This window comes from Patagioenas fasciata, chromosome 2 (assembly GCF_037038585.1).
Source record: "Patagioenas fasciata isolate bPatFas1 chromosome 2, bPatFas1.hap1, whole genome shotgun sequence".
Classification (NCBI taxonomy): Eukaryota; Metazoa; Chordata; class Aves; order Columbiformes; family Columbidae; genus Patagioenas; species Patagioenas fasciata.
Genome location: NC_092521.1, coordinates 101,625,028 through 101,637,354, shown reverse-complemented (window position 1 = coordinate 101,637,354; position 12,327 = coordinate 101,625,028). Strand labels below are relative to the sequence as shown.

The 12,327-nt window shown below is 45.8% G+C and overlaps 1 protein-coding gene across 2 annotated transcripts in view; it reads right to left on the bottom strand.

Annotated features, from left to right (window-relative positions):
* SLC66A2 (solute carrier family 66 member 2) overlaps window positions 1–3,867 on the bottom strand; it is a 67,402-nt gene extending 63,535 nt beyond the window's left edge. For both annotated transcript variants that reach the window (XM_065831338.2, XM_065831339.2), the window contains exons 1-2: window positions 3,748–3,867; window positions 2,887–3,240 (exon numbers count right to left, since the gene is read on the bottom strand). In XM_065831338.2, coding sequence (XP_065687410.1) covers window positions 2,887–3,089 — 203 coding nt within the window. In that variant the 5' untranslated portion in view covers window positions 3,090–3,240; window positions 3,748–3,867. The remainder of the gene's footprint in view (window positions 1–2,886; window positions 3,241–3,747) is intronic.
* Between the last annotated feature and the right edge of the window lie 8,460 nt (window positions 3,868–12,327).

The window sequence follows — 12,327 nt, the reverse complement described above, 5'->3', positions numbered from 1 at the left end:
AACTTCACCCACTGCAACATCAGAGGTTACACACACAAAATCCGCAACCACAAACCTCTGGGATAATGAAGCACAGCTCCAGAAATGATTGGAATCTGCCAATTCACAAATACGAAATGAGGGAATCGCCCCCACAGTTGGGGTGAATATAGTGGAGCCACAGGGGGAAGGTGGGACTGGGTCTGCTATGAGCGACAGAGATACAGAAAGACCAGCATTACTAAAGAGCGAAAATACAGAGAAAACGTGTCATAAAAGGCAGGAACTGTCTGTGCCTGTTGTCTATGCATCTGAAATAGGTAACATTCCACTCTGTGAACCTCAAATTCAAGAATACATGAAATACAGGGAAAATGTGGAAGTAACAATATAAACTAATTACAGAAACACCTTTGAAGTTAAAAACCACAAGACACCAAAAACAAGCCATTCTAAGAAATAATTAAGGCCTTGAAAGTTTTTAAGGTCAACCACTTTAAGTACTTATGTTTGGATCAGGGTAGAGGGGAAGTCAGGAGGGATGAATCTGGCACAAATCACACACTTCATAACCAAGAGTCATGAAGAGAAAGTAAAACAAATTAACAAATTGAAAACACCAGCTGTGTCAGTGAAGTTTTCAGAAGAGAGATGGATTAAGGTCTAGACTGGTTTGCTAAAGGGAAGGAGGAGTAACCTTATCAACTGGTACTTTGAAAGCCAGATTGGGGAAAAATTATAACCAAAACTACTTGTAGGAACAGGTCTGTTCTGGTGCAAGAACAGATCAAAATACGTAATAAATTTAAAACAAAACCAACAAAAACCTTCTCACTCCCTCCAATGACTATTACATACAAAATTAAAATAATTCTGCTATTTATGTCCAATTATCTAGAACACTGTGTGCCATGTAACACATCAGTCATAGGTGACATTAAACAACTAACGCAAATACTGAGTTGCCAAGCTGCTCTATTAATGTATCTCAAATGCATCTACAGAAATCAGCAGCTCTTGTTCTGCTGTCCTATGCCCAAGTATAAAATCCACCCTCAATATAGCTTTCATGTCTTACAGGTGTATATAATGAACTACCAGGGATGCCTAATCTTTATAAGCAGAGAAGTAAAATGTTCTCTCTCAGGGAACACTTAATTATCACCATGTAAGTCTTCCTTTCTGTATTTTAGTGCAGTTCGGTTAGTTAGAACTAGAAAGAGACGATTCATTCTAAGTACAGACAGAAAGGTTTCTGCAGGCTCATGCCTGCAATATTTCCCCATAGCAGTGGTTGTACCACAGGCCAGCCGCATGCTTTAACCTCCCCTGCAGCCAGACACACCTATGCACACACTGTGCAAATCCATTCCACACCATCCCTGAGCTCCAAGGTGAACAGAGCCCACACAGAGCTAGTACATATCAGGGGGTGATGCTACTAATATTATGAGCTAAAATATTCCCAGTAAAAAATTACATGATCTTATCAATATAACTGCATTCCCTCCCTTTTGAAGTGTTGACAAATCTTTTAACATTGACATAACTTTTCATTAGTCATACTATTTATTCTTTCACACATCTCTTAACTAGGTATACTTAAAATCAATTCAAAATAAAGATCTTTTAGTTCTTTTATAGTCCAAGTCTCATTTAACAGATGCACTCGCCTGGGTTAACTAAAAACTGTCAGCACTTCCATTCAGGTGCAAATCATTTGTATATGCCAACTACGTCCAGTGAAATAAAAATTAGACAACTATTTCTCAAACTGTCGGCTCAGGCTTCTTTTTTCTCCTCCCCCTGCCAGTTCCTCTACTTCACTTCTGTTCTCTGCTTTCTCCACACACTTCTCCTCAGGAAAACATAGATCCAACGCAACAAGTAGCTCTGATGGCTCCTCAGTCTGACTGCCAGCTGTGGTCCCAAGAGAGGGTCCCCTGTTTTCTCCACTCCCGGCACAGCACTTACAGGTTATATTTTGCTGTAGAAGAATCCAGGAAACTCCCTATGCTTAAATAGTCAGAGGAACTTTAAAAAGAAACAGGAAATCAACAAAAGGATGTAGCCTGTTACCTATCAGTTCTTTGTGGACTAGAAAACAGTATTCTGTAACTAAAATATTCTTAGAACAATTGTTCTTAGTTGCAATAATTTCCCAGACTATTTCACCTTCAGTTTCTCAAGTACATTTCCCATGTTGTGGCACCTATATTATAAGAAGTAAAGAGGACTATAAGTTAATAAAATGACTTCACAGAAATCACACCCTAATAACAGTTTCTTTGTCCAGCAGCACAAGAGCTAAATATGTAAACAAACCTGCTTTTAAATATTGAAAGTGGTACTGAAAAGAAAAATTATTTGCTTTTAAAGGCAGCCCACCCTTTGCCTAATTATCCAAGAATGAATATTTTTATCTGTAGTTGTGCATGGAGCTCTAGAAGTGAACTCCCTCTGAAGCCAGTTGATATACAAGGAAAACACAAGAATGTACAGCAAGTGTCCAAATGACACTAATACCAACTAGATGCTACAATAAGCATGCAGGACCAGGGCCTTCACTCTAAGAATGGAGCTGGAGGGGCAAGAGAAATGTAAAATATAGTCAGCAAGAGAAAATACCTGACTTAGAATAAATCCTTTGTTTTTCAGCAAGTTAAAAAGTTACATCTTGGAACATCAGAGCACTAATAAACAGATTGGGCAGACGGCACTCCTGACTCCAGCCCATTTTCCTCAATGCAGATTCACCTGCCTATGGAAAGACAGGATTTTGATCTTCAAGAGAAGGGGAAAACTATGTAAAACTCTCTATTGCCTCAAATATTCCAAATCAAAGCTTTACAACCATCAAGCAAGAACCTTTAGAACCGGGCAGACACACACACAAAACCAACTTACCAAAAGAGTATTCGCAAAATGTTGGCGACCAGTAACACCAGGCAGACGTAGGTAGAGAAGCCCTCTGCGTTCTGTGTCCGGCGGATGTCTCTGTACTGCGGGATGTAGGGCACCACGCCGCCAAACACCATGGCCCCCGCCGCGCCCCACGACACCAGCTGCTGCATGGGGACCAGCAGCCACTCCAGGCCGGCCGCTTCCATGGCGGGGGGAAGCGCGGCGGCCGCAGCGGCGGCAGTCAGGCTGAGCGATGCCTTCCGCTGCGGTCCTCCGGCCAAGGCCGGCTTCAGCCCCGCACAGGCTCCTGGGCGTGATGCGGCACCGTGCCTGCGCCCTCTCTCGCAGAGCCAGCACCTGGGGAGCAGGACGAGAGGTGAGCCCGGCTCGGCCGCGGGCTGCTCGGGCTGTTCCCCCAGCTCCCGGCCGGCCACTGGGCACCAACACACCCAGACCCCCGCACTGCTACGGGCGGACCGGAGGCCGCCCCCGCTGCGCCGCTCCGACACGGCGCCTTGCTGCCGCCCTCACACGGGCTCTCCTAGGGGGATCCCTGACTCAGGCACGGCCGGGGGCGGCAGCTCCCCCGCTGAGGAGACCTCCCGCCAGCGGCCGGAGGCACCGGACGGTGAGCCGGGCCGAGGTGCGGGGGCAGAGAGGGCACAGACACACGCCCACTCCGACAGCGGGCACCGCCGCCCGCCCCCCTAGCTGCCGGGTCACTTCTCTGAGGGGCCGCCCTCACCTGCACCCGCGCGCCCGCGCTCCCGCCCGTTCCCTGCCGCAAACACGCGCGTCTCTGTCTGTCTGTCCGTCCGTCCGCCCGTCCGTAACCACAGCGCCCGCCACCCAACCCCGCCCCACCTCCTCCCGAAGCTCCGGCCGCCGCCATTCCCCTCCGCCCGGCTCCGCTCCTCGACTGGGAGCTCGGGCCGACAGCAGCGGCTGGCCCGGGCGGCTCGTGACGCCACGACGACCGGGTGCGCCTCCGCCAATGAGCGGCGGCACCGCCCCGCCGATTCCGCTCGCGCGGCGCCGCCGGGAGCCAGCGCGCGCGTGGGGCGGGCAGCCACTCCGGCGAGGGAGCAGCGGCGGCGAGCTCGCCTGCTGGGCTCGCCTGGCGGGCTTGCGGAGCCAGCCCGTTACTCTGCCAAGCCCTGAGGACCAGGAGCTGCCGGCGCCGTGTCACATGGGAGGCTGCCCGCGGGCAGAGCCGACCCGGCCGCCGCTGCCTGGAGCATTGCTGCCCAGGTACGCATAGGGAACGCGACCCAGGCCGCCCCTCATCTCCGGGGGGCGGAGGGTGCTTGGCGCCCCTGAAAAAGAGGCGGCACCGGGAATACCTGCGGACCCTTTTCCACTTGCTGTCTTTAAGTGCGGTCCCAGATCTTGTTCCCTTCCTTCCGACTTCTTCCTAAGAGTTACGAGGCGCTCCGTCACGCTTCAAGAAAATTACGTTTCACTGAGTCTCGAAATTGCAGTCCCTCCTTAACTGCAGACAACACAACTGAAAGCAGCACATCTTCGTTACAAGAGAGAGTTATTTCCCCAAATGACAATGAAAAATGTGGCAAAGAGAGGCAGAATGCGCATCTTCCACCCAAAATGATCAGCAAGTCTTTACTGGTGCTTGTGCTGGGCCAGCAGAGAAGTGCAAGCGCTGCACACAGGTGCTAGAGGAGCCTGGCAGCATGGACCCTGCATTCTCAAATGGCTGCTTGAGGTGGTGGCAAACTACCCCGTTTCCCCAAAAATTAGGGTCTTATATTAATTTTTGCTCCAAAACTTATTAATTTTTTACATGTATAGCTGCCTGACATTATTTAAATTGACTTTTTTAATGGATTGTAGCTAGGCCTTATTTTTTGAGTAGGGCTTATATTTCTAGCACCCTCAAAAATCCTGACGAATCACTCTAGGGTTTGTTTTTGAGGTAGGTCTTATTTTTGGGGAAACAGAGTAGCTACACTAAGAAGGACGGGTCATCCATTTCACCTCACAAGTGCCTGCCCACCTGTCAGTGAAGTTTGTTCTTTGGGCTCCCCGTAATACTCTCAGCGATATGACGTCTCCTTCCTTGTATGTGCTCCTGCTGTTCCAAAAGTCGAGAAATGAGATGGCTTTTCCTGCAAATGTGTTATTTTGTGTGGTGTATCAGCAACTATAAATGTTTGGTTTGAGTCTTGAACGCAAAGGAGCTGAACTAATAATACAAATAAACGTTTGGTTTAGGGCTTTTGGAGCCTTTTGTTTACTTCCTTCATATCAGCACCTTACTCAACTGCAACCATTTTTGCCACCTGGCAAGTTTTTGCAGCATACAAACATACACACACATGAACCTCTGCATTGCTGCAGAGCGTATTTGTTGAGTATCATCACATAAACATCCAAAACACTCTAGGTGCGATGACAAGTGATAACATTAGGACTCTCACACAGGGAAGAAGTAGCTCTGGTATTCAAACAAAGCTCTACTTCCTTCCACAGTCCTGAAAGTTTGATTGTCAGAATTAAAAATGCACAGAGGAATTGTTTAAGTCTGATTTTTGGATGAGGAGCCTGAAGTTCTTGATTTCAGAGCATCTGACTAATTCAGAGAGAGTATAGCAATCAAATTATGTAAAAACTGAATAATATAAAACATATTGCTTAATTGCTCAGATTCCATGTATCACATCTGCAGTGTCATAATCATGCAGTTATGCTGACTTCTTTCCAAATTTTTCTTGGGAGCCCTTGCTGAGCAGCTGCACAAAAGCTTGTGCCAGCACCAGGGAGGGACCGTTCAGGTCTCAGAATATTCTAAGCAGTCAGGGGTGACTTTCTTTGGCAGTGGTGCCATCTTAAGCTGCTCTCTGACTCCAGCATAATGTTCAGTCCAGCACATAGAACATCCAACCACAATAGACCCAGCAAGACTCCAGCAGGAAAATCCCCTGGAGCAAACTTATCTAAAGCCTGGGAGGCAACAGGTGATTGAAGAGAGTCTTGTCTCATCAAGGAAAAGTTCTGCAACCTGCAGGTCTGAGTGCAGCCAGATGAGAACACTCAACCTGGTGAGGCTTTACATCAAGCTAGTGTTCTTTGTCTGGCAGTTAGTAACTAAGAGGGAGCTCAAAGGGCTGCATCCTTGGTGTAAAAGCGGAGCCTAACATAGAAATAGTACTGCTTCACTGCCAGACAGCAATCCTCCATTTTTGAGTGAGGAGAAAAAGAACAGGTGCATTTATTTTTCCACACAGACTGACAAAATTCCTCCTTTAAAAAGAAAAAAAAAAATACCAATTTCCTAGAACTGCATTACCTATTCAGAAAACAGAAAGAGGCGGTATGTTTCACACCAGGTCTTTGAAGACTAATATCAATCTTTATATGACAACTGCTGTAACAGAATTGAGTATGTGAGCATCTCTAGCCACCTAATTACAACCTGGCTCCTAGCAGCTGACATTTTGGTGACAGCATAGTCCCTAAACCTCCAATCATAACAACAACTTTGATTTATTCCAGATTAAGAAATCTGATAGACACTCTACCTATTAAGAAATGTTCCTATGGCATCTTTGGATGTGGTTTAAGCAATCTGAAAGTGATGAACAGACATGGGATGTTTTCAAAGGGATTTTAACACTGGTAGAAGTGGCAAAAATTATTATGTAAGGTTTTGTTTTGCAAATAGATCTACTGAATCAGAAGAGTAAACAGAGGCCTGCTTCTGCAATTAGCTCCAGGTAGCCATTTGTCTAGAAGAAGGACACGAGGGCAAATAGGACACAGAAATCAACCACTCAAGTTGGACCAGTTTCAAAACCAAAGCCTTAGCTACTTCTTTGCAGGTTCCTGCAGGAGGATGGGGCCTGCTGGTACTTCACTTGTAGTTACTGCAGTAGCAAAAAACAGAAGATTGCTGCAAGTCTTCTAACCAGTCTGGTTTTCTGTCAATTAACTTTGAAAGATGAGTACTTAAATTATTGTATAGTCTACATTAAAGAAATGCTGTTGCACTGAAGCAAGCATAGGAAGTCACTGCAAAATGTAGACTAAAGACACAGTGCAGATAAGCTCTAAGTCACTCCTTGAACACATTGCACAATAAATGTTGTCATAAAGATTATACTAATTTCTACAGTAGCCAAATTTTCTTCAGTTATCACATTATATCTCATTCTACAACTATAGTCACAGTGAGATTAAAAGAAAGTATTCACTCTACTGTTCACAAAACAAGTAAGTGGTCTTAAGTACACTGAAATTGCCTTGTCCTACCAAGAGGCATTATCACTGAATCAGCAGTCCTCTCCACTTCTGATTTTCTAGAGCAAGCCTACAGTAACTGGTGGCAGAAGCTACCTCCTGGCTCCTTGAAACACTGGTGAGCCCTTGGTTCTGCAACTGATGGACAGAATGAAGCTAGTGTTAAGGGCAGACAGCATTTTATTACACATCTTCCCCACCTTTTTTTTTTCATTCTGCACTGGTCAAAACAGTAAGTATAAGCATAGGTGGAGCACCCACCAGCAAGCAAAGGAGTTCCTTCTGTGCTTCCAAGGAGGATCTGGTCTACAAGCCCACCTCTGGGCAGCAGTGGCATGCTCTGCACTGACGAGCAGGAACCAGGACCACACAGGCTGAGCTGATTGGATTCCTCTCTGTACTTTGACTGCTACCATCTCCACAGACAAATGAAGAAAAAGCCCCAAACCAAACATGTCAGAAAAGCAGGAATCAGCCTGACAGCTGGCAAAGATATACAAACCCTTCTTCAAACCCTTACAGAAACCACAGGCAAAGCTCAGGTGAGTGAAGAAGTAAACAAGGTAAGTAAACAAACAGGCAAGAAATTGAACTGGGATTGCTTAACCCACAGGCGGTTCTTCTGTCAAATGGGTACAGCTGACTACAACCTTTTCTTCCCTACATGCTCTTGTATGATGTTGTGTCCTATGGCCATAGGGGCACCTCAGCCAGCTGGTTGCAGCAGAGGAACCTGCAGACAGCTCCTGCTCAGCACCACCTGCTGCGCACCTGTCCATCCTCACCTGTAATAGCTTGAAGGACCAGAAACGAGGAATGTCTCCACAGACAGGATCTGCACAGCATGCCGTGGGAGAATCCATGCAGGCTCCATCCAGTACTGAACCAATGCATACTGCCCAGCATCAGAAGGGATATAAGGTTTACTACCTATCTATATTCCTCTTTTTATTCTGTCCTATTAAGATGGCTATTTTATTAAGCCATTTTTTATTGGACTTTTCTTCCAGAGATGCAGAAAGAGCCCTGCATCATCTCCCTGTCTCCCGCACTTCCCTCCACACCTGGGGCAGAATACTTAATAACTACAGGATCATTGTGTTTATCAAGGAGTTGCTGATACTGGGGAGTAAGATGGGAGAGAGGGAGTGTGGTGGGTTGAGCCCAGCCAGCAGTGAAGCCCCCACCCAGGTGCTCACTCTCTCCCTTCCCAGCAGGATAGGAGAGAGAATCAGACACGTGAAAGTCAGGAGAAAAACCCCCATGGACTGAGATAAAGTCAGTTTAGTAAGTGAAGAAAAAAAACAAAAATAAGTGATGCAAAAGCAATCACTTGGCACCTCCCACCAGCAGACTGATGCCCAGCTGTCTCTGAGCAACAGCTAATTTGGAAGAAACTGCCTCTCCCCAGCCCGTTTTTATTGCTGAGCATGATGCTACATGGTCCAGCATGTCCTTTTGGTCAGTTTGGGTCAGCTGTCCTGGCGGTTTCTCTTCTCACCCTCTTGCCCATGCCCAGCCTATTTGCTGGGGGGGCAGGGTGAGAAACAGAGAAGACCTTGATGCTGTGCAAGCACCATTCAGCGATAGCACTGGTGTGCTATCAACACTGTTTTGGTCACAAATCAAACACAGCACCATCTGGGCTGCTATCAAGAAAGTTAACTCCATCCCAGCCAGACCCAGCACAGGGAGTGAAATGCAATTTGAAAAATCCTTAAACTGTATTTATCTCTGAAGAACGAGTAAGGTCTGAAGTCTTACCAGAACTATCTCTGCCCTTCTCTGACACCTTTTATCTCCTTCTTGATAAAGCTGTGGAGTGGTTTGGAAGTAGAGAGAGAAAAGAAAAATGGCAGAAAAATTACAGCTTCAGCATGATTCAAAATACCACCATGAGATCTGGAGTCAGTGGCATTACAGCAACTAAACACTTTTTTCTTTCTCTGTTCCAGGACAAGGACAAAGTGCTTCTGGTGGCACTTATGCACTGTAGCACACTCCTGGTTTTCTTCTGTTGAGATAAGCTCAGCATCTGTGGTACACATAAGAACTTGTCCTACATATAAGAACAAAAGTAAACAAAACAAATTTATGCTGTCCTTACCAAAAGCAAAAGTGCAGCAGGGGAAAAACAACAACAACCACAAACTTTATTGCATGAGTAACAATTGAGTCCAAGACAATAATCTAAATGTGACAGACACAAATGTTGCAGTCTTGATTTTTCTGAAACCCCAAGGAGCTGCCATATAGGTCTTTTTCAAATGGTACAACATTAATCCCAGAAAGAAGCTGAATGTCCTTATGTGTCCTCTGAGCACACTGGCCAGTGCCCAAAGCAGCTCCCAGCCTTTGGGGAGGGTCCCCCCTGTCCCCAGTGTGACTTGACCACACAATCTTCTCATCTGGAGTCAGACACGCTGCTGTTGCACCACAAGGCCACACTGCTGCACCTCTTCCCCTGTCTGTGGAGGCCCAAGTCTCTCCAGTGCTCTTCTGCCCAGGTGACACTTGTGCCAGCCTAGGCTGGCAGCAGCCCTTGGCACCCTCTGGTCCCTCTGCGTCCTTGTCATTTCAGATGCCTTTTGCCAGCCGTGCTTAGAATATGCACACACAAGACTCCTGCTGGGAAATGCCACACAAAGCACTAAAGCCAGTAGAGGTGGGAGGACCTCCTTACAGCATCAAAGCTGCACAAAATACCCGTCATATCCTTAGCACCGCTATTTCTGCCACAAATGTCTCACAGAAGAAAGCAAAGTGATGCAGGCAGGCCACTGTCAGTAGAGCTTGCAGTTTTAAAAGCATATTTGCAAAGGATCTTTGTTTCAGACAAAAAGCGCAAGTTTTTTCTCCCAACAAAAATAGCCAAAAAACCAGACTTCCGCACCCTTGAGTTTTTATATTACTGTCATTGCTCACTGATTCAAACCTTGCACTTTCAGGAGGGGAAGTGCTCAATGGATGCTCCTCCACCCTCGTTGTCCAAAGACAGCAGGAACAAGGCTGGAGCAAAACGCAGCATGAGAAGTAGTATCTCTTACCAGCCATGCCTCAGAAATACAGCTAGAGATTTCTGGATCATCACATAATTCAGTAAACAGCAGCTAGACGGGTGATTTCACACAGCTAGAAATTACATACAACTCCTCACAGAGCCAAAGGATGCCGTGATGCCACCTTCCGTAGTTGAAGCTTCTGCAGCAGGCTTTCTGCTGCTCCCGCAAATGCACATTTATACCCAATGCAGAACACTTACAGGGAAAACTACACCCTCTTTCCTGTTACACCTACTTGGTGATATGTGGTGCCCGTAGCACACACAAGGAACTTCCGATAAAGAATATCTTTAATGCTGCCAGTTTTCTTTCTGCAGAAACTTGCGGGAAGGGGCTGATTGAACAAGTTTCACAAGTGGATTTCTGAGCAGCCATCCCCAAAAGCAACACTTCCACTGCAGCAGAATACCTCCATCAGGGATCAAGTTTCCTGACTGCTGGAATTACCCTTTTCTCTTCAAAGACATAGAGCCTAAAATTTGACCCATGCACAAACACCCAGGCTTTTAATATTCACCGCAAACGACATGTCTTTCAAAGAAGCTACAGCTGCCAGACACCATTGACCTGAATGCCTTTTCCCCATGCCTGAAGCATTTGCATTTCACTCACCACATCTTTCCCTGCTTTTAAATAACAGCCACTTGTTACTTCTACTAGTGTTACCAGATGAAAGAAAAGCGATGTCTTCACCAGCAAGTATTCCAGTGGAACAAGCTTTCACCAAACTACACTATGCTGAGTCAAGAGAAACAGGTGAATGTTAATGGTTTGCTTGCAAGAAACAGCAGCAGCATTCAGGATTTCAGCATACAAAAGCTGATGAGCTAGCAAAGCCAGATGCTTTTTCTGCACATTGTGTCCCTCTGAACAACAATTGCAAGGCAACGCAAGAGAAGCTTCCCAAGAAGGAGGGAAACACCGAGCACAGCATGACTCAAAGACCCAGCCCTACAATTTAGTAGCAGAAATACCATGACTGTGGTGCAAGAACTAGCCTGTACCTAGCCTTCTCCTCTTCAGAGAAAACTTTTACAACTGATCATGCCTGTGCCAGTTAAAAACAAAACACCCCAAAATTGGCAGTATGATTTGTATCCTGCCTCCTGATCTACAGCCAGACAACCTGCCACAGTGGCCCAGGAATACTTGCCTTCTTGTCCCCTTCCAGGACTAAATGTCCTATTTTCTTTTTTACCACACATGTAATATTAGGCTTTTGAGACACCCTCTCTCCATCCTCACCTCCATTCCAAAGTGGCCCTGAGCCAGACATGCTTGGTGTACGTGATCAGAGGATTCCTGACCCCTGGCATACAAAATCCCATTTGTCAGCAGAGAGGGAAGAGACTTTATGCAACATCCAAACAACAAGTGTAATGTATTTCTACAAAACAATTCTCTTATTGCTCCACACTGAAAGTTTTTACAGCATGGCATCATATAGTGGTGGCATTCAACTTGGAGCTTAGGACTACGGGTGTTTAAACATACTTTTATTTCCTATCCTGCTACCCTGACTTCTCCTTCCAGCATTGGAGAGACTGGAATTTCCCTAGGAAAGAGCAAGGGAAACACGCTTTTGATACTATTTGAGCGTAAAAGCAGCATGTGAAGAGTTCACAGCACAAGCCGGCAATTCTGAAACTGGATGGAAGCAGATGGCTCCTCAGTCTCTAGGTCACCCTATTTTTTATTTTTACTTCATGTGCTTCATACCAAGAGGATATATTTAAATTGAAAGTGACTAAGTTTTTCACTGAAAGAAAGTAGCATAGAGCATGTTCTGGCATGGAAAATTAATTTATAATGTCAAATCTTCTATTTTGTTCCTCTCTCTAACCCCCTCAAGACCTGTTTTTGTATTCACTGCCAACATTAACTTCTTGGTACCCTTGTAGTAAATGAAGTATTCTTTACTTATCACAGTAAATACTCGTATGAGCACCAGTAGCACTGGTTGTTTACTGGTTCTCAGCTAAACCCCTGCCTTTGAAACAAAAAGAAAACCACCTAAACAAAAAAATTTTGCTGAGCTTCCCTTAGCCCACGGATGCACACCTAACATGGATTACTGCTTTTAAAATATGACTCATCTTACATTCAGATTTCAGGCCCTGGAAAT